Here is a 21,128-nt window from a genome sequence, read left to right as displayed (position 1 = left end):
TCTTGGGTGACCCACCATGAAATAAACTGAACATTGGGCAAACATGTAGAAGATGGGCAAACATCTAGAAGACAATCCAACTCAGCATTCACCCTACCCTTCCAAAAGCAGAACTACAGGAGAATAAAACAGTGAATACTTGTTCTAGCAATATACAAAATGGTTCCACCAAGTAAAGCCTGCTTTTACAAGGTCAGCAAATTTGTAATTTTTTTCCTAGTGTAAACTGAACACTGTGAAAGAATAAGTCTTTAATTTATAAAATACAGAGAACAAAGAAGGCGTTCTAAAATTCCTCAGTTTTAGTCTGTGAACCATGTGGCTCAAAGCTAGACAGGAACATTTGCAGACTTCACTTTGTAATGACGTGAAGAGCAGAAGTAACACAAATTACACAAAAGTACCTAATTAGAACTGAATTGGTAAAAGTCACAAACTACTGATCATAACTTCTCTAGAAAAATTATCTGAATGACATGGATGTTGCTGTAGTCAATTAACAAAGCAGGTTTTTTAATTCTTTATCATCTCAAAGACAAAGAATTAAAATTTTTGTCACCACTAAAAATATTCACTAGTTATATACCCCTCCACACACAAAATTTCTTACTGATTTGGGCTCCCTTTAAGAATCCCTTTCTGCCACAATGAAACCAGCATGCTTTATAATAATTTGAAACTCAAAGGAAAACTGCAGGCTCTTACCAAATAGTCATCAGGCTTGATACCAAAAAGTTCTCTGAAATAGCGGAAGGCAAGAGGTGCATATGTCTTAAATCTGAAGTCAGGGTAATGATGAGCAGGGGTAAGATTGCTCCCTTCACTGAAAACAAAAACAAACCAAACCAAATTACTGAGTAATTATTAGCAGCTATTTTCACTGCTAAGCTGCCTAACTTGACTGTTTTCCTGCTGAAAAAAGAGCATAAATGCAGATAAACCACTCTATCATCATTAACCACTAATAGAAATGTCCATGAGAGACATTGCCAGCAAATTCCTTTTTCTCACCTTTAAGGAAATAACTATTTTCACCACCAGTATGCATTAGCATAAAGATCATGTTTAAACATGAACAGGACAAAGTCTGCATTCCAGAAGTCCATGGCAGAGACTGACTCCACCGAGTACTGAAAATTCTTGTGTCATGGTTGCTGTGCTCAAGATGGCTCCAACCACAGTGTCTCCCACCAGCCATTCTCTGTTTGTAAGCAGCAGATCCAGCAGGGTATCTCCCCTAGTAACTTCCCACCTCTATTGGGAAGTTATCTTCACACACTCCAGGAATCTCCCAGACTGCCTCCTCTCTGGTGTTGAATTTCCAGCAGACATCTGGCAGGTTAAAATCACCCACAAGAACAAGGGTGACAATCATGAAATACCACCATCACATCACAGAACAGTTCATCCACCTCCTCATCCTGGTTGGGTGGTCTATAACAGACTCCCACCAGGATATCTGCCTTTTCGGCCTTCTCCCGATTGTCACCCATAGGCACTCAACCTTCTCATCGCTAGCCTTGAGCTCTGTACAGTCAAAACACTTCCTAAGGTACAGAGGCACCCCACCACTTCTCCTTCCTTGCCTGTCCCTTCTGAAGAGCTTGTAGCCATCCAGTGCAGCCCTCTGCTCATCCCACCTGTGGTAGTGACTGTGTCATGGCTTTACTGCTACTTTATGGCCTCCAGCTCCTTCTGTTTGTTACCTGTACTCCTTAGCTCTTTTCCTTGTTTTAGATTTATTACCTCACTGTATTTTTAGCCTGAGTTACAAAACTCTTGAGATGAATACTAAATATAAGATAAAGGTCAGCAGAAAATGCTGCTAGATTTCAAAAAAACCCCTATGCCTATGGATTCACTTATGACAGAAAATGAGAGAGGTCTTTTAAGCAGAAGAAGTTCTACACTGTGATTTCAAAACAAACAAGAACACCTTTAAGACAAAGTTTTGGTATTGAAATCAGCCAGATAGAAACTTTCAAACACATTTTTATTAGAATATTAGAAAGCAGGTCTTTATTACAGCATGCTGGTCACTCTGGGGATTTTTCCTCTAATCAAGGGCCCTGAGAGTGATGTGAACAGAGCTTTTATGATACACACTGATTATATTATCATTTGCTATCCCCACTTACTTGACTTTTTTTGACATAATTACACTCCTTATCAGAAGTCTTCACCTGATTCTTTGGGATCTGTATTAATGTCCAGTGTCCTTTCTGTGTGGTTGTTCCTTGACTTCTGCTTCTAAATAAGTGCAATATCATTGTTTTGCATAACTTCTACTTTGCCAGCCTTGAAGAGCTGAACTGGCATACTGCTTGTGTTTTGCATGACTTCTGTTTGCCTTTATTTATTTCTCCAAGATTGTGCTATTGTGTTCCACTTTCTTTGATAACAGTAAAATGCTGCTCTCTTTGGCTGTTCTTATCAGTTTTGTCACTGTCTGAATGGTTTGATAAATAGAGAAATACAAAATCCAAGACTTGACGCAGTTGCTGAAATCAGCTTTTCCAGCACTTCTTTACTCATTTACTGTAATTAAATTATTCAGTAATGCAGAATGTACCATTATACTTGGCAAAAAAGAATATCGAAAGGACACCAAAAAGAAAAAAAGGCTACAAATACACACAGATATGAAAAGCAATAAATGTTAAGCAACATTCCTGAAAGAGATAATGAATAAAAATTAAATATAATGAAAGAATTTAAGAGCTTTCATCCCGTACAATTAATATTTGTCATACAAACTTGCCACTTTTCATTAACAACAGTTTGATGACAGAAGCCTACTCAACCCACCTAGCTGCCCCTGTGCTGCCAAACCCCACACAACTGAACTGTTTCAGTGACAGCAGGTGAACAAGCTTTCTCAGTCTCCAGAAATGTGTAACACTTAAAACTCTTGAACAGGAGATGAGAGGAGGAAAAAAAAAAATCAACCCTTTTTTTTCTGGAATTCACACATTAAAAGATGCTTGGATGACATACATATGAAGACAATAGAATGTGGATGACATACATATGAAGACAATAGAATACTGCTGCTTCTTGGAGTGCTAAACCCTACAGGTAATAGTGAAGGCTGCCTAGTCCTAAAGAATTCCTCTGATCACTCTATATTTACTGCAGTATGACTCCAAGATATCAAAAACACATTCACATATGCTTTATTGTTCCATTATAAAGTTAAAAATGGAAATCAGTAGGATACAAGCTAAAGATAGTAGTGTTTCTCTGCAGTTAAGATAGACTAATGCTCTTTCATAAGGCCTTTCTACTGCTCAGAACACTGCTAGATTTGTCTGACATTAAGTTTTACATAGCTGGTTGTGATTCACTGAATTTTTGTATAATGTGAGGAGGCCCCAGTGGTCATATAGTTACACTGGAAACTTGGGGTCATACTTGTAAATGCATTTAATTGTCATGACATGCAGAAAACAATAGAACAGAGCATTCTCTACTGAAGTATCACATAATTGTCAGGGAATATAAAGTATCTAAGCTTTTTTTATTAAGTTTTGCATTTTGGTACTAAACACTTTTATAAATCTGCTTCCTGCAGCTGTAACTCAAAAGCTTCTCCTGTGAAAGCATGTCAGCAAATAGATTACATGTCCTTACTATACCAGAACACGTACTGTCACTTCACTAAGGTGTGATGAAGGTAGGAGGTTTGCTATGACAATAGGACAACTCTGAGCCATTTCATAAGTGTAAATGGAGTAAAATGACCAATGCTGGGTCAGCAGATGCACAGTAACACATAGCAAGTGGAGATTTATTGCTAAACAGAGCAATTATTTTGGAACAGCTTCTACATAGAGGGCAATTCCATGTATTTAGAACACAACAGGTACTTTATTACAGATATAACAGTCAATTTCACTATACAGACAGCTTTCCTTATTCTTTATAAAATCATCTTTAAAAACACTTTTTCTTTAAGGTCTACAGAATATTTTATCATACTCTGTTCCTGTTAATCATATTAATTAGTTTCAGCTTCACTACCTAACAGAATAGTTTACTGATCCCAACAGTAAGCTCTTCTGTAATTCATGAAGCAAGCTTGACACAAATTTAAGATTTCTTGTTAGTACTCTGGAAAATAGTTTTAAGGTTTTCTTGATGGTACTTCTAACAGAAAAAGCACCCTCACTTCCAGTAATTTCTTACAGTAATGGAAACCTTTCAAATTTCTTATCAATTTGAAGCTCATATGACAAGTATGAATTGAGTATGGCCTTGCTCTTTCTGGAAAAAGACAAACTCCACTGTACAGAATGCTTGATCTAAGTACATCCCTATCCTATTTAGAATTATTCACATTCCACTCTGTTAGCCATTGAAAGAATGTATTCTCTGGCTTCTCTTCACATTTTCTTGATGCATTTTACAGTTTCATTCTCATGGGATTAAAGTGTATGTGCAAAGCACTACATATAACGATTGGTAATCAGTCTAGAGAATTTCAATGAAGGGATGAAAGGGGACACTTACATCTTTGAAATTTATCCAAAAAATGTCCATGAACCATTGTCAAAAAGTAAAATTTGTAAAACGGTGCTTTGGATGCAATAAAAAAAGGGTAACCATGTAACTTCCCTCTCAGCTAGTTTAAGCACAGGTCTACCAGAAAAACAAAGATAAAGGCTTTAAAATTAGCTTTGCATCTGGCAATCTTGAGCAGTTAAAGTCTTTTTATATGAGCTATGACAACAAAGTACAGGATTTGGAATGCTTAGGCAGCAATTGTAATTTTTGAAGTATTTCAATAACCTTAGATGTTATACCCCACAAAAGAAAAAGATTCATAGGCAGACTAAAGAAGAGAGACTAAGCTTAAAATGCAAGTTTGGTTTAATACTTATACTGTAATTTTTTTTAAATCAAGCACACCTAGAAATGACAGTATGTGTATCTAAGCCTGCCCTTTTGTAAATGCTGAGAGTGGATTTAAAGCCTAGGTGATGCAATATCAAACTAAAAGTGAAGTAAAACAAATTACATTTTTAATGGCTAATCCCATGGCTGTAAAAATTTGCTAAACAAGACAACCAGATACATTTCTTGGCAGCTTTTCTTAGCTATGACCTCACCCTGGTAGGATGTACTCTGGAGATACCACACCTATCTTAAGGGGCAGAGAAAGCCAGCTATATATCTTGGTAGCAAGCCTTCATCACTGAGGATCGTTCGAAGGCTCTGATGGAGCTGTTATCAAAAGAATTAGTCTGTAGTTGTGACCCTGTGTATAACTTTCCTGTGTGTATTGTAAAAAAAACTGAAGAGGAGGAGCACATCAGTTCTCTTTTTTAGTTTGCAAAATCAAAATAAAATGTCTAAACTTAAATGCTCTCAACATTAAAAACTATTAGCCAATTTCAATTTCATTGCTCTTGAATACAGCTGCTTTTTAAAAATTCATCACAATGTGTTTCAGCTCTAAAAACTGTATCAAATAAACACATGCTGCAGGTCAGGTAGTGCTTTGGTATGTTCCTTTCCTGTATGTAATTTCAGGAAAGCATAATTTCCCTCATGGTAGAAGTAGGTACCATGTTTATCTGTACAAATAGGTATGTCTGTGTTTTCTTCATACTGTGGGTTAAAGTTCAGTGGTAACATCCTTTTGTCTCACATCCATTTTCCTAAACTTCCAGTTACCAAATGCTGTCCAGAGCAGTTCCCTGCAAGTCAGCTTTGAAATACAATTAGAAATAGTAAGTAACTTAAAAACAGGTCAAGTCAATAATATCTACGTAACAGCTGAATTCTTACAATGATGAAGATGATATTATTTTATAACCAACTGGAAATGCTATTAAAATACAGAATCTCAGAGTACTTTAAATGTAGTTTAAGCAGTCCACATAACCATACAACTATCCAGGTTATCAGGTTTACCAATAATTTGTTGGTAACAGAAGTAGCTGAGTCCCATAATTCATACCAGACTTTGCTTTTGTCACCAAAGTATCCCCATTTCTAATATTTGTTTTGCATTCTCCTCTCTGTGCTTTCACTCAACTCACAAACCATAAAAACCTTGTCAGAACTTGAGTAATTCTGTGCATCTCTGCAACCAAAGCACCAAGGAAGAGCAGCTGCACTTTATCAGAATATTCAGGTCACTTTATCTTCCTTGTGAAACTGCCCACAGGAAACATGTATCACAGTGTAAGTTAGACAACAACTCATCATTAACATTTAAATACTAGTGTGAACATTTAAATACTAGTCATGCTAAACCTGTAGAACATTCTATACTACAAATACACTACTTAGTCCATCAGCTAACCTATGATACAGATTTGATACAAAGATATTTCCAAGGGTAAGTATCAGTTTTCTCAACCAGTCCTCAAAAACATACTAGAAAGCAGTACACTTCAGTTTTAGATGTAAGGTAGAACCCAGACTAGCCAAGTTTTTACCTTAGTACTTTGACTACTTATTTGGGCTGTTATTCAAATGCTATCGCAATTCAATGGTAAGCTTTTGACATTAAAGAGCAGAAAGTATTGAATAATCTTTCATTAGCATCACAAGAAAGCAATTTGTAAATGAACCACTTCAGTATACAGACTGTAGCTGCAGAGTGCATACAGGTCATGGGCATCTAACACACTTCCCAGCTCAATTAGAAACCATAGCAACTGTTCTCAACATGTAGGGTCTAGACTGTGCAATAAAAGCTTATTAGCAAGGGAAGTACATAAGATTAACTAACAACTTGCTACAAGAAAGGTCAAACTCAACAGCTGTGCTTAGAAGCAGCCTCCATCTAACACAAAAAATGCAGGCTGAAACATACTGTCTGGCTTGAAATGTTCTGCATTTCTAAAGCTTCATAGCCCAAATTAGCTGATAATATGGAGCAGCTTCTGTTTGGCTTCTCAGTCACCACAGAAAATGCACCTCCTTCTGTGTCTACTGGAAGAGCTTAATAATCTGCCTACACTGCCAACTCAAAAGCAGCTGCACAGCTCCATGGCCCAGCGACCAGTTTGAGCCATCCCCTGCCTACCAGAGCTAGGCTTACAGATGAGCAAAGAGCCATCCTAACCAAGGCCATCCCACTTGGAGCCAGTGCCACCGCCAACTCAAAGGGCTGACAAAATATTGCTGAAGCCACATTGTACAATGACGAACTGGAAGCAAACTGTGCTACCGGGAACTGCTTCCAGCCAAGAAGATGGGCACAAATATGCCTGACACAGCTAGTCACAGGACAGAGCATAGAGAACACCTGCAGGATGAACAACCTTCTGACCGAACTCTCCAGCCACTGTTGCAGCACTACCAACACCAGGTAAGCACCTTTGTTGCCAGATTTCCAAAGCAGAGCTGAAAAGCCAGAAAAGAGGTTACTTGGAGTGGTTTCCCACGTGGCTTCACAACAACTGCTATTCAGTGGGTAGGGTGGAGACCTCTGGCACTGTCTTCAGAATCAAGTAGGTCAGTGCAGGCTGCATTTTGTTTCTCCCTCCTAGGAGCAAATTTGCATAGTACTATTTTAACTCTATCTGGATGGTGCTTCTCAATGAGCACTGTTACAGCAGCTTCCAGTAATACCTCGTTTTCCAAAAACAACATGCTATACAAACTCCTGGGGAGCTCGAAAGGCCCTCCACTACGATGTGCAAATGAAGGCAAGCACCTTTGCAATTCAAATCCACCCACGGTACAGACACCTGTACTTCACACAAAGTCACTTCCAGAAATAAACACATAAATTAACTGGGCTAAACTCTGACCAATTGAACACAGTTACAGACTAACTCTGGATCAGGAATAACCTGCAATCCAGGGAGTTACTTCTGATTTACATCAGTAGCTCCCAAAATATAAAGAGCAGTTATGTTCAGATCTGAACTAACCACTTTTTTCCCTGACATTTTTCTCCCTTCTTAATGAATCCTGAATGCTTCAGTGTGATTACTGAAGCAGAGATACAGGTTGAGGGTTATTTCAGGTCTTGAAAGGTGTGCAGAGACTATCCTCTTCAACCAATAAAATTCATAAACAAGTGTTAATTATTTTCCCCTAACTATAAAAGGGCAGATATAATGCTCTTCTGCAGCCTGTGCTCACTGGTGCACAGGCTGCATTGCATTGCATTTCTACTAGCTTAAGTCTATCTTATTACTGTTACCTTAACAGTGCCCCTGTTGCTTCAAAGAGGCACGTGTGCCTATGACTGAAAAACAGTCTTCTCACCTCACTGCCAGACACAGGTAAGGCAGAGAAAACATGGGAGGAAGGTGGAGAAAGACAGCGTGCAAAGAGTCAGGTTGCTGTGAAATTGCCAAAATGAAGGGGAAGTTCAGCTGACAGCTGTTTGAAGTTGCTGATGAATTAATTGTACCCAAAGCAAGTGGAAAAATACTGCTTCTTGCTGGGTAAGCGCCTGTTTCAGCACCACTCTTGCTGCACTGTTAGTTCTTCTTCAGCTGCAAACTTCTGCAAAAAGTTTACTGAATCTCAGCTAGCTCCAGGGTACTTCCAGGTGGAGGTCAACCCATTTCACCTGCTGGTGCAACTCATTTCCACTAATTCCTTTCAACCCATCCCAATCCAAATGAGACCAAAAAAAAAAAAAAAAGTCATAATAGGAATTACTTTTAACAATGCTGCCATCACAAGTAGGTATACCCCTTTAAAAAAGTGAAGAGCACCCGAGGTCTGCCTTGGGAGTGCAGTTCCAGCTGTAAAGAATGTGCAGCCTTTGCTTTTTGCTTCAAATATGGCTAATGAAGTTACCTATTGACATGACTCAGGAACAATCCACACAATGCCATCATGAAACAACATTCCAATACTCTGAACTAGCAAGAAAGAATCCTGTATTAATTTTGGGCAATCCTAATGTATAACAATTCATGCACAGTAATACACTTCTGGTTGAATATAATTTAGATAAATACAAGTGGATGTTACACTGAGACATAGCAAGGATTTGAAATTTGACATTTCTGTGCATCAGTATAAGAAATCAAGAGTCATTTGAAGAGATTGCTATAGGTAGCCAGCTTTTAGTTACACAGTGTTGTCAACAAGTGCTCTTTATGGAGAAGTTCTTTGTTACAGTCAAGATATCTCACTATGCTGTATACTGCTTACTACCTAACAATGCAAAAAAAAAAACCAAACAAACCAATAAATCCAAACCCAAAACTACAGTGCTTTGGCCATTACTTTCGTTTGTCTAATTTTCCTCAAAATATTTTTTTTATAAGAAACTACCCGGAAAGGCACTACTAAAGCTTTTCTATTCAATTTTACATTAGTGCAATCAGTCTCTTCCTTCTGCCTTTTGGTTTTGTTTTTTTTCAAGCCAGAAGGGATGTCTCCCTGCTCTTCCTTAATACCAATACAAAACAAGTAAATCTCATTTCCGTGTGTACATACATGCGAGTCTCACCGGAAAGAAGGCACATGCAATGCTCTGGACTACAAATCATTTTATTTTATTTGTTCCTCTAAAACTATGTTTAAAAAGAAAGAGAATAAATTTTCTCTCTCAAACCATGCTATGTAATAAAACAGTTTTAGCATGTAGGTTGCATTTAGTTTTCATGAGCAAACCTTATACAGCAAACGTATGACAGAAGCCTCTATCACTGTCATAGGCAGACATTTTTCTCACCAATAAAATCTTTGCCATATGATTTGCTAATTTCTCACCTGTAGGTTAGATTTTTTTTAAACATAATATTGTGATTATAGTGTATGAAAACACATTCATATAGTTAACTTCTCTATAGCTACCTAATCTACAAGAGAAATATTACTAACCTGTACACGAACCCTATCATTAACACCAAAACAAGGATATGAATACCCTCAAATACTAGAAACTAATGCAAAAGCTAGATTACACATAATTTTTTTTTTCCCTAAGGATATCTCACTTCAAGGAAATTTACATGAGGAAATACCTAAAATTTAGAGTGTATGCAATTATTTTGTATGTTGTTAATTTAACTTGGTTTAGTGACACCAGTAAAGACTAAGTATTATAAATTATTTGAAACATCTTATGAAGTAGCATTTAAACTGCACATGAACAAAACTTTGAAAAACTGATAAAAATCAATCCCAAATCCAGGAAAGATTACATAGATGGCATGTCCTTACTGAAATGACTGCTTTTAGCACTTCTGAAAACCCAGGAAACACTCAACAGAGTAAGTCATCCTGGTTTTGAAATACATTTCTCCTAAACCATTTTCATTTCTTGCTAGCACATCTAACTCGGAAAGGGTACACGGCACTGTACTTAATCTTCTGAACACCAAAAAATCAGTATAACCTTGATTTCCCTATCAGCATAACTGTTGTGTTACAATTTCTTTACCATTGACTTGGCAGTGATACAAGCTGAGGTGGCAAAGCAGTAAAGGCGCACAACCTGTAATCAGCATATTCACAGGAGCTGACTGTTGTCACAGACTAGAGTCCTGGATAGAATTTTATAGTATAAATATAAGGCAACATTGTAGTCTAAATTTTTATATTATACTTTAAATGGCAGGACTTGAACTTTCATAAATTTTTAAAACCCTCAACAAAATATCACGTATTATTTTCAGAAACTAATACGCAACTAATCAAATGTGAATGTCAGATCCACAAATCACTTCAAATTCAAATTTAAAACTCCTTTAATTGAAAGTCTCAAAATTACTTTCCCTCTCTATAAATGTTAAGTCTCAAATCATCAGATGAAGTATGACCTTTCCAACTCTCTCTCCACCTTCCTTTCCAATCACAACATGAAGTCCAACAAGTTTTCAAGTTTCATATATTATACTTACTCTAACATGATTTTTTTAGAACTGGAAAACAAAACTGGTTCAAAATACTTAGTTAAGAGTTTAATTATGAAATTTTATTGAAGAAAAATCCAATATGCTTGTTCTTACCTTGGTAGAAAGACACTTTCCACTACATAGAAGTCTTGCATAAGAACATCTCTGTCTGGTTTTGAAGTAAGATTTCCTACTGTGTATCCTATTCCCAACTGGATAGCACCTTTAATAGCTGAGGATGCAGTCTGTGTAAAAAGTAAGAATTTAAGCATGAGTTTGCTAAAAGCAGATTTCTGTTCTTTATCAATAATATTATAGCTAAACACTTTTATCATTTTCATAATAACAACACCCTGTCATCTTCACATCCTAGACCTCAGTGATTTTTAATTAAATTTTAAATATTTAATATTTTTAATTAAAATATTTTAAAGAATCACTACATACAAAGAGAAACTTTTCAAATTACCCAAATAATTTAGACATGGAGTTGTAACTCAGCACAGAATCATGGAATAGCAGGTTGGAAGGGACCTCAAAAGGTTCAACCATTATCCCATTATGCTCAGCCTTTCTTGACAAAAGCATGACCTAGACAAGACAGCCAAATCACCAAAATGGGAATCCACCAATTCTGGGAAGTTTATTCCACTGGCTGATTGTTTTCACTGTGAAATATTTCCACTTGTCTTCAAGTAGAATATCCCCATTAACCCTCATATTTTCCATGTAAAAATAGGGCCTCTATCTTCTTCGTAACCACCCTTCAGATACTGTAACATGGTGATAAGTTTCCCCTCAACAGTCATTTCTCAAGGTTGAACAAACCCAACTCTCTCAGCCTCTCTGAACGTGTCAGGCTTCTCAGCCCTTTGATCATCTCTGTGGCCCTTCTCTCCACCCTCCCCAGCCTGTCCATATCTTTTTGGTATAGCACAGACCAAACCAGACAACAGTATTCCAGGTGTGGCCTGACAAACACTGACAAGAATGGGATAATCTCTGCTTTCAACCCCAGCTAATGCTCCTGTTGATGCAGCCCAAGGCCTCACTGGGCTCCTTTCCTCCAGCAGCACACTCCTCACTCATATTGAGCTTTTTGCTCACTGGGACTCTCTGGTCCCTTTCCACAGAACTGCTCCTCAGCTTTGTGCTCCCAGCCTGTGCTGCCCTCCTGGGTTTTTTTTCCCAGGTGTAAGACCTTTCACCTGCCCTTGCTCAACTTCAAAAGGTTCTTCTTTGCCCACTCTTCCAGCCTACACAGGTATTCCTCCAGCGTGGCTCTCCCTTTCAAAGTGCTCACTTGACCCCTGAGTGTTTTTAAGTGCTCTGGATGGCCACATATGAAGACACGAAACAGCACTGGGCCCAACACCAATCCCTGGGGGACCCCACTTGTGCCAGTTCCCAGCTGGAAAATGAGCCATTTACCCCCACTCTGGGTGCTGCCTGTGGGTCAGTTCCCCACCCACTGCATGGGCAACTTGTCCAGACTATTACACAACAACTGGACAGGAAGTTGTCCAGCAGAGTTGTTACACAACTTCATCTGGAAGCTGTGGGAGACTGTAGAGAAAGCCTTGGAGAAACACAGGCAGACAATGTCCATGACTTGCCCCCATCAACCAACCAGGTTACTTTGCCCTGGAAGGCAATCAGGTTTGTCAGGCACAATTTGGCCTCGGTGAACCCGTGCTGGCATTTCCTAATCATACGCTCCATCTGACTTGTGATGGCTCCTAGGAGGATTCTTTCCTTAACACTTTCCTTTTCCTTAGTATTAACCTTCAGAGTGCACAGCCAGACCTCAAACTCCACAATACTGTGATCCAAAGCCATCACTAAGTGATATATTACAAAGCTGGTTTCCTTGGTTAGTGAGCAGCCAGTCCAGCCATGCCTCATTCCTGGTTAGCACATCTAACACTTGCATGAGGAAGCAGTCCTGTATGCATCCCAGGAACTTGATGGATGTTGTGACCTGCTGTATTGTTCTACCAAGAATGTCTGGATAGCTGAAGTCACGAAAACGACCCATGATCTGTTATCCAAAAGTTGCTAAGTGACCCTGATTAAGAGCTTATTTGCCCTTTTCATCTTGGTTTGGAGGTCAGTAGCAGCTGCCTAATCTAAGATCCCCCTTGGGGATGTCCCTTCTGATCTTAATCTAGAGGCATTTGATAGGCTTCCATAGTCACTGTAGTTGATATCTATATGTTCATGATTCACTTTTAACCCAGAGCACAACTCCTCCTCCTCTACTTTCCTTCCTAGTTATAGGTTTTGTCTTGACAAAACCTATAACTATCCTTTGTGATCCTCTTAAAACAGTTGCAATCTAAGAGGGTATTCGAATTGCTTCAGGATTGTGAAGCATGCATTATATTCTGGAAAAAACCAGCCACAAATTCCAGGTGATTGTACATGCCTGCCAAGGCATCACAATGCAAGCCTGTGTCTTAAATACTGATTCTAGATGTAAATATATGTTTTGATTACGTTTAGCGTAACAGTCAGTGCAAGAGGTCCATTGATTGTGGGGAGTCCAGAGAAAAACGAAATGGGGAAAGCAAAATCTCTCTGTAAAAATCTACCATTATAAAGTGCAATGACTAAATTCAATGGCCAGAGCTTGGAGGCAGAGAAGGCTTGAAAAGCACAGCACGAAATTGTGATACTATATATGTATATATTGAGACCATATCTGAAAATTTTCCATGCTGAATGGACAGTCATGCTGCATGAATTTAAAAAAGCAGCAGAAGTGAGTCAAAATCAGAAACTAGTTGAGAAATGAATTTTTAATGAAACATGGAAAGAGTGAATTGTTGGGGAAGATGAAACAGGAAAGCCTTACAAATATGATTGCGTGGCAAAAGATTTTGAGAATATAGAAACTATAAGCGAGATTGAAATGAAAGCAAGCTTTGAGATCCCTTAGTTACTGAACAATGGGAAAACAATGGTATGGCTGGCTGAAGGTAATCCCCTTTTGACGATACAAGACCCTCTGCAAGCAGGCAGGTCCAAGGGTCAGAGCAGACCCTGCCAGCTTGGCAGAAGGGGTCCAAAGAGTAGTTTTTAGGGTTTAAAATGTAGCACAGTATGGTAATGTAGTGATTCTTATAGGCTGTATGTAAATGCTATAGAATTTGTATGTTGTACTAGATTGGTTAGTGAGAATCAGAATATTCAACACAGAAGATGATTTATTGTATTGTAAAGGGAACTTCGCGCTCTTACTCTTGCTCTCTTACTTACTTTTCTATGCTCTTAGCTCTTGCCTTTTACGTTCTTACCCTCTTATCCTCTCTACATCTCTCTTCTCTCGGGCCTGCTCCGAGCTGCAGCTGGCAGCTCCCAGCAGGGCCCTGTACCCACGCAAGTTCCATGACCTGGCTTCAGAGATCTCTCATCTCCGTCCGTCCCGACCGTGCTACCCCCCCGTCTTGCCTACAGTGAATAAAGAAAACCACTGGACAGGGAAAGAATACTATGAGGAAGGGAGAATTCTTCCCTTGCATGACCACAAGTTTGAAGACAACATGTTAGGTCCCTGTTTTTAGGTTTCACCTTCTACCTACCAAACAAGCAAGAGACTAACTGAGGAAACAAAGAACACCAGAAGTGTCATGATCAGAATCACTTCAGCGCTTGAACAGAACCATTTCAGGAGTTGAAATTACATAAGAAGTGGTTCAAGTACACAAAGCTAATCTTGTTCTAGTTCTTGGACCAACAAATACTAGAGTGGGTGCTTATTTTTAGAAAAGACAAGACAGATGTGTAGCTCTTAAATAATTAGGACTGCACACCAAGCAGAACTTATACTTGCATAACAGTTTAGAAACAGGGATTTGGTGGGAACAAACAACAGTCCATTCTGAAAGTGCTACTTTGACTAGGAAAAAGATTTGGCTTTGTGTCATAAGAAGAGTCACATTTTTCTTTCCTTGAAAGGCTTCTATTCATGAATGATTAACGCCCAACAAAAGCTGTAATTATGTAACTTTGATCAGACCAATACACATACAAATAGTTTCTGCTTCATTGCTGGATGCCCATCTTATTACAGCCACAGCAAGCAACTATGTCTGAAAAAACAGCAGATAGTACAGTACAACAGAGGACATGCCATTCCAAATAAACCCAGACAAAACCCACCAAAATTCAAAAACACCCAAGACAAGTAACTTGCAATGTGACTCTGGATCATTATCGGTTTCTCGAGGTCAGGATTGAAGGCACTTGAGACAGTAGTTCATGATTGGATTCAGGTGTTTATTATTTCTTATCAGTGAAACAGTCTCACAACCATGAGTTCGGCAGCCTTTCATTAGAAGGCACAAAATTACTATCTCTTGGTACAAGGTCTTTTAAGACTAAACTATCCAGTTAAGAACTGACTAGATTATTTTCCCTTTTAACCCAACAACTGATCGAAGCCTGCAATGTGGACTTTTCTGTCCAATTATAAAACATCACCCAACCCCATGAAGAAGAAGGAAGAAGAAGGTAAAGAAGAACAACCTGCCTCAGCCCTAAAATCTCCATCTTCCTTCATATTTATTTCTATGTTCTAAAACCCCAAACTCTAAGTTTTCCACCCTGTGATATTACACACTTCTAACCAACTACACACCCATAATCCCAGTGCTATCAATCAATTTTAGAAGTCTTCTCCACAGCGTCAGGTCAATTGCAGTGTTCTCTTCTGGGTCTGTGCCTTTAAGCAAAGAAAGTTTAAAATTCTCAGCATCCAGGATACCACCTGATCATCTTTCAAGCTCATGAAAATATTTATAATATTTTTTTTTCAAATTCAAAAGACCCACAGACTTGTAGTCTCTGGAAGGCAGAATGTAAGCCCTTCTAATACAATGACACAGACCTTTCCTACAAGGTCAGCTTCTTGTTAATTTCCACTCATATTCAAGAATGTCATTAGTAACCACCGATCCTTTCTGCAGCAACCACAGAAATTGGTTTAGCAGAAAAGTAATGCTATGATTATGAAATGCTTTAACAATGGCTTTGAAACAAATTGAGAGCTGCTACAGTATGCTGAAGGCAACTGCTGTCCCAAAGTCCACTTTTTGTCAATCACCAGTATGACCAAAAGCTGGTAACTCAATATGCCCTTAGCAGTTGACAAATATTTGTTTTCACAGTCCATAAAATAAAAACAGAACAACCCTTGGAATTCGTCTTTTAAACAGCACTTATCTTAATTTTTTATATTACTATTATTAATAACATTATTATCATCATTAGATCCAAGTAAAATATAAAGAAGTTCCTTCTTAAGTCTTAGGATAAATGTTCTTGAAACAACTATTTTATTACTACAAAAATGTATTTATAGGAAACTGCAAATGCAGCTGGGAAAACGGAAATCTCTTGTGATTTTTTCTTTACTTGGGCACCTCTTTTAATGCCCATTAAAAGGCATTAAGACAGCAAAAGGCAGCAAAATCTAGTTTCAAACTGAAGCCCCTTATTTATTTCAATTTGTCTTGAACACTGTCCTACTGCAAAGCAAACAATAAAATTCAGCCTTCTGTGCCATGGGTTTTTTTAATCTTTTAGAGACTGAAATAAATTTTTCTTCCTATTAGTCTCATGAAGAGGTTCAGAAAATGGCCCTGAGATTATTTATTAACTGTAACTGTAAAGCTGACATTGCACAGTGACAGTACAGTGAGTCCCAGATAATTTAACCTGTTATCAACCTTATGAAGATCAAGAAATATTAAGGGATGACAATAACCAGCAGGATAAAAATGTTGATGAATTTTAGGTTATGAAAGTGATTGAATTTGTAGCAAATGCTGTACACTATGACAGCTGTCTTTGTTACATAAAGAGGCACAAAGTAAAAGTTCTCCTATCCTCTTTCCGCTGTTTAGGATATTACTGTCTACTGCACAGGTGCTCTGATGCTTTTATCCCTGCATAAAAAACCGAAACTGTCCTCATTATGATGAAACATACCTTTGCCTCTTTTCGTCAAAAGTAACTATATACTTTTTCTGTATTTGTCATGTGGCTTTGCTAAAGGGGCCCATAGATATGAAAAATTATATGCAGACTCATAAAGCATAACAGCAGTATATAATATAGAATACAGGTATATGGAATATTTGCATCACTGATAAATATTCTAGCACTCAATGCACTGTTCTCTTAAATTACTTTCTCTGCAGACTGGTCTTCCATTTGCTCTACATTACTGTAAACTGAAATCCTTTTTTCAGAGTAGCAAAATAAATGAGAAAATAAATCCTCTAAAATCAGGTCTTAAATGTGCACATGATCCCACAAATAAACTAAGCAGGATTTAGACATTGTTTTTCCTACAAATAATCACTTTCAGGTAGACTTCTAAAACTTAAATTTGCTATTCAAATAAAATAAAGGTGTTACTCAGAACTGCATATAAAGGCAGTTCATAACCAGATAACAAAAAAACCCCCAAACCAACCAAACAAACAAAACCACAAACAAACAAAAATGCCAAAAACCAAAAACAACAACAACAACAACAACAAAAAAAATCAACTAACTGAAACTATCTAACAACTGTACAAGTTAGGGACAAGGCTACTGAAAGGATTGAAAAAGTCTGTCCTTTAAAGTAACTAAAAAAAATTCAAGGATGGCAAAAATATGGATACTGTAATTTCAGAATGTATATTATAAATTGGCCAATAATTGTTTCTGTTAGAGTGTGAAGGTTGTAAATTAGTGGCAAACCTGTCAAAACACTAATGTGTCAGTAAATGTACAGACTACATTGTACACAAAGATTTTAGATACAGTAAATGAATTTATTCCTTTAAACAAGCGTCCTTATAATTTCTAGGTAATTGTATGGGACTATTAATGGCATAAATCACTTAACAAACCATTAGCAGATTGGAGCTGAGCAGGAGGGCACAGGCTTTATCTAATATAACAGAAGTTCCTCTTTAATGTAATTCAGTTATTTTTCCGTTCATCTTTCAAGTCTCAATTGCTCTTTGCTAAATCTATATGCATTTCCTACATGTTCATGAGATATAACTCTAACATTCCAGGCTTCTTCAAAAGTAGACATCCTAGGGAAACGCTTTAAGACATCATGAATGTGATCTTTGTCCTTGTTTTTTTGTGTTCTCCCCTTTTATACCATTTTATTGCAGCTGAAGTTTGACCTATGAACTTTCTATGGCAAAGATGGTGATTTTTCCAGACAACAGCTGGTTTATTGCAGGTGCCATAAAGTGATGCAGAGAAATTAACTCTGTCTTGGAAATTCTACCTCATTATCAGTGTGAAAGGCAAAATGATGATTACTTTCTTTCACCTTCTTTACTACTGTCATTCATACAGGTTTTTAAATCTGCCAAATGAAATGGCACAGACATCTAGCTACCACAGCTCTTTGTAAGAGATGGGGAAAAACAGACATGTAAACAGAAGCCTTCACTGGTTAACACTGCTTTGCAACCATCCATCCCACAAAGCAGTTGTCACTGGTTCATTTCTCTCTGTTACTGTACGTGGAGAAATCTGCTTTCATCTTCCTTACTATCCCACCCTTCTCCTCTGTTGGACAATGACCTGGACTGGGGTGGAACAGCTACCTGCCTTCAGGCAAAAGTCTCAGTGAAGTAAACAAATTCTTTAAAAAAGGAAGAAAAATATTCATAGGTCTCACTTGATCAAAATTGTTGAAACTACATGGCTTATGCCAGATCTGAATTTTCTACTACAAGTAGGCATTTGTTCTCCAGTTTTACAGTTAATATAAGTACTAGGAATCCACCCATGCTATCACTTCCCTGCAAACACAGTTTATCTTTTCCAGACTCCTGTGAAGATAGAACCTGCCATTAATTGTATAAACTCTTAGGCCAAACCATCTGAGGAGAATGCCTGTTGAAAAACAATACATCTTCCTCAAGCAATATTTAAAAATAACTCTCTTAGAATATTAAGAATTTCAATTAGATTCAAGACATACATGTGGTTATTGCCTAGTCCATTGCTCCTGCACTTTATCTGTCTTGTCTTTGAGTGCCTGCTGCGCTTACAGTCTCATTGAAACAACACTTCTTGGCACTGTTTCCACTGAAACTTCTGGATGGAGGTGGCTACCCCATCTCAGCATGCTTTCTGCAGCTGACACATAATTAATCACAAATAGGGACATGCAAGTAGAGTTACCAGAAAATCCCATTAAAATAACTAATCATAACTGGGTCTCCACAGCTTGTGACCATGGGTCACTACGGCCATAGTACCTCCCCAATCTTTTTTCAGTTCACACTTCTCTCTAGCAGATGTTTGCCCACGTTCTGCAGGTCACACTTCATGAAGGTGGACTCCTGCGCATCGTGTGTGTATGTGCGATTGTTACAGTTCAACTGCAATCAGAATGATTTCCTTATCCAAGCTGAATCTGATCTCCCTTCGTTTTCCAGAATTGGATTCAGGTGACTCCATGGCTTTCAATTAATTTTTCCTCCATGTCAAAACATTTATGCTTAAGATTCAGTAGTAGCCATGAACCCAGCTACTCTGGTTATTCAATCTCTGAGGGAAAGAATCTGAGACCTCTGAGCTTGGAAGTAGCCATAGCTCCAGGCAGATTTGCAGTCATTTTATTATCTTTACAGGTGCATAAAATCTGCCACTGAGGTCTCAGTGCAGCAAAACTTTCAGTGATGAAATTGCAGTGTCCAAGAAAAAGTACCCTACCTGAAGGCATTAGATGTAGAGCATAAGTCAATGCTAAAAGAGATGAAGCAATGCTGCTTGCACATGTTTGCAAGCTCTAACAATAGGTAGCTGGCTTCCTCTATCCAGGCAAATTTCCCTTGCTCCTGGCAAAGTGACTCATGATATGCAGTTTTGAACAGGTTACATAAAGTGCTTGTAATACACTATACAGAAGAGCTGCAAGATAAGTAATGGCAAGAAACAAATTCTAATTATACACTTGTGTGGCAATCTTCAGACTAAACAGATATTGTAGCAATCCAGTAACAGATTTTCACGAGTGCACACCTATTTACATCTATTTTCTGGGGTGATTTTATTCTACACTTCTAATGTGCTTTGACAGACCTCTCTGATCCTCATTCTTGCCACCTTCCTATTATTAAGCCTCTGGATGCTACTAAAATGGGATTTGACAGGGAGCAAACTCATGGCTTTTGTGATTGATGGCATTGCAATGCAGAAATTGCGTGTGTGTCAGCAGCTTCTCACAACAAAGTCTTCAAAACAGAGAGGAAATGAAAAAAAGCAGCAACTGCATACTCTAGATGTCTGTGACTGGATACAAAAATCGAAGAGAAACTATAGTCTGGTGACCTGATTTTTGTAAGCAGGCAATGGAACAAATAACCAGTCTCTCTTATATCCCTTACCCTGTTTCTCTCTGAGAAAAACCCTCAAAACAAAAAAAACCCCACAAACCCAACAAACAAAAAACCCAAACCGAAACCTCAAACCACAAGCAACACAAACACAAGCTAACCAACAAAAAACCCTCCACCCTGAAAGAACTGGCAGCAGTCTGCACAATTTACAATGTCTTTAATCTCAAACTTATTTTAATTCTCTACCTTAAAAGCTGCATGGAACATGTATCTGTGAAGTGTCTCTTTCATTAATTAAGTTCTTTGATCTGGGTGACTGAAACACTTTATTATTCATATTCACACTGTAGACTTAACAACTTCTCAAAATTTACAAATAGACAGAAAATCCATAAGTAGTTTCAGATTATAATGTTTGTAAAAAATGCAACTGAACAGCTTGCAGCCCCACCTTAAAAGACACCATTTAAAAGAGAGAAAAACACCTTGGTTTTCAAAAGAAAAAAAAAAAAAACCCTCACACAAAAAAAAAAAAAAAACCAAACAAACAAAAAACCAAACAAAAACAAACAAAAATCTCCAAAACAACAACAAAAACACCTAAAAATCTAAAAACCCCAAAACAAACAAACAGAAAGTTGTGTTCCCTCTTCTCTCAAGACTTTGACTACATAATAACAGACAATTAAAAGCCAGAGGAGCACTAATGTCGAAATGCAGCAGCAGAAAAACTGAAAGCTAAAAAGAAAACAGTGGAAAGAAGGAGCATGATTCATAACAAAAATCATGGTCTGTCTTGGTCCAGTAATGCATTTCAGAGTCTGAAAAGATAGAATAGCAATGCTCATGCAAGCTCTTTCACAAGGTTGTAGTAATATAAGAAATTTCTTGGAACTTAAAGATGTTTGCATTCATGCAGATGGCAAGT

At 37.9% G+C, this 21,128-nt stretch overlaps 1 protein-coding gene across 3 annotated transcripts in view; it reads right to left on the bottom strand.

The window, feature by feature from the left end:
* The window catches only part of PIP5K1B (phosphatidylinositol-4-phosphate 5-kinase type 1 beta), a 100,549-nt gene that overhangs the window by 38,436 nt on the left and 40,985 nt on the right, over positions 1 to 21,128 (bottom strand). For 2 of the 3 annotated variants that reach the window (XM_059836822.1, XM_059836824.1), the window contains 2 exons: positions 10,944 to 11,074; positions 706 to 823 (listed from right to left, as the gene is read on the bottom strand). In XM_059836822.1, the coding sequence (XP_059692805.1) occupies positions 706 to 823; positions 10,944 to 11,074 (249 nt within the window). The remainder of the gene's footprint in view (positions 1 to 705; positions 824 to 10,943; positions 11,075 to 21,128) is intronic. The other variant, XM_059836823.1, reaches the window with a different exon arrangement.

This window comes from Haemorhous mexicanus, chromosome Z (genome assembly GCF_027477595.1).
Source record: "Haemorhous mexicanus isolate bHaeMex1 chromosome Z, bHaeMex1.pri, whole genome shotgun sequence".
Classification (NCBI taxonomy): Eukaryota; Metazoa; Chordata; class Aves; order Passeriformes; family Fringillidae; genus Haemorhous; species Haemorhous mexicanus.
Note: the sequence above shows the minus strand (reverse complement) of the source record. Positions and strands in the feature narration are given on the sequence as shown.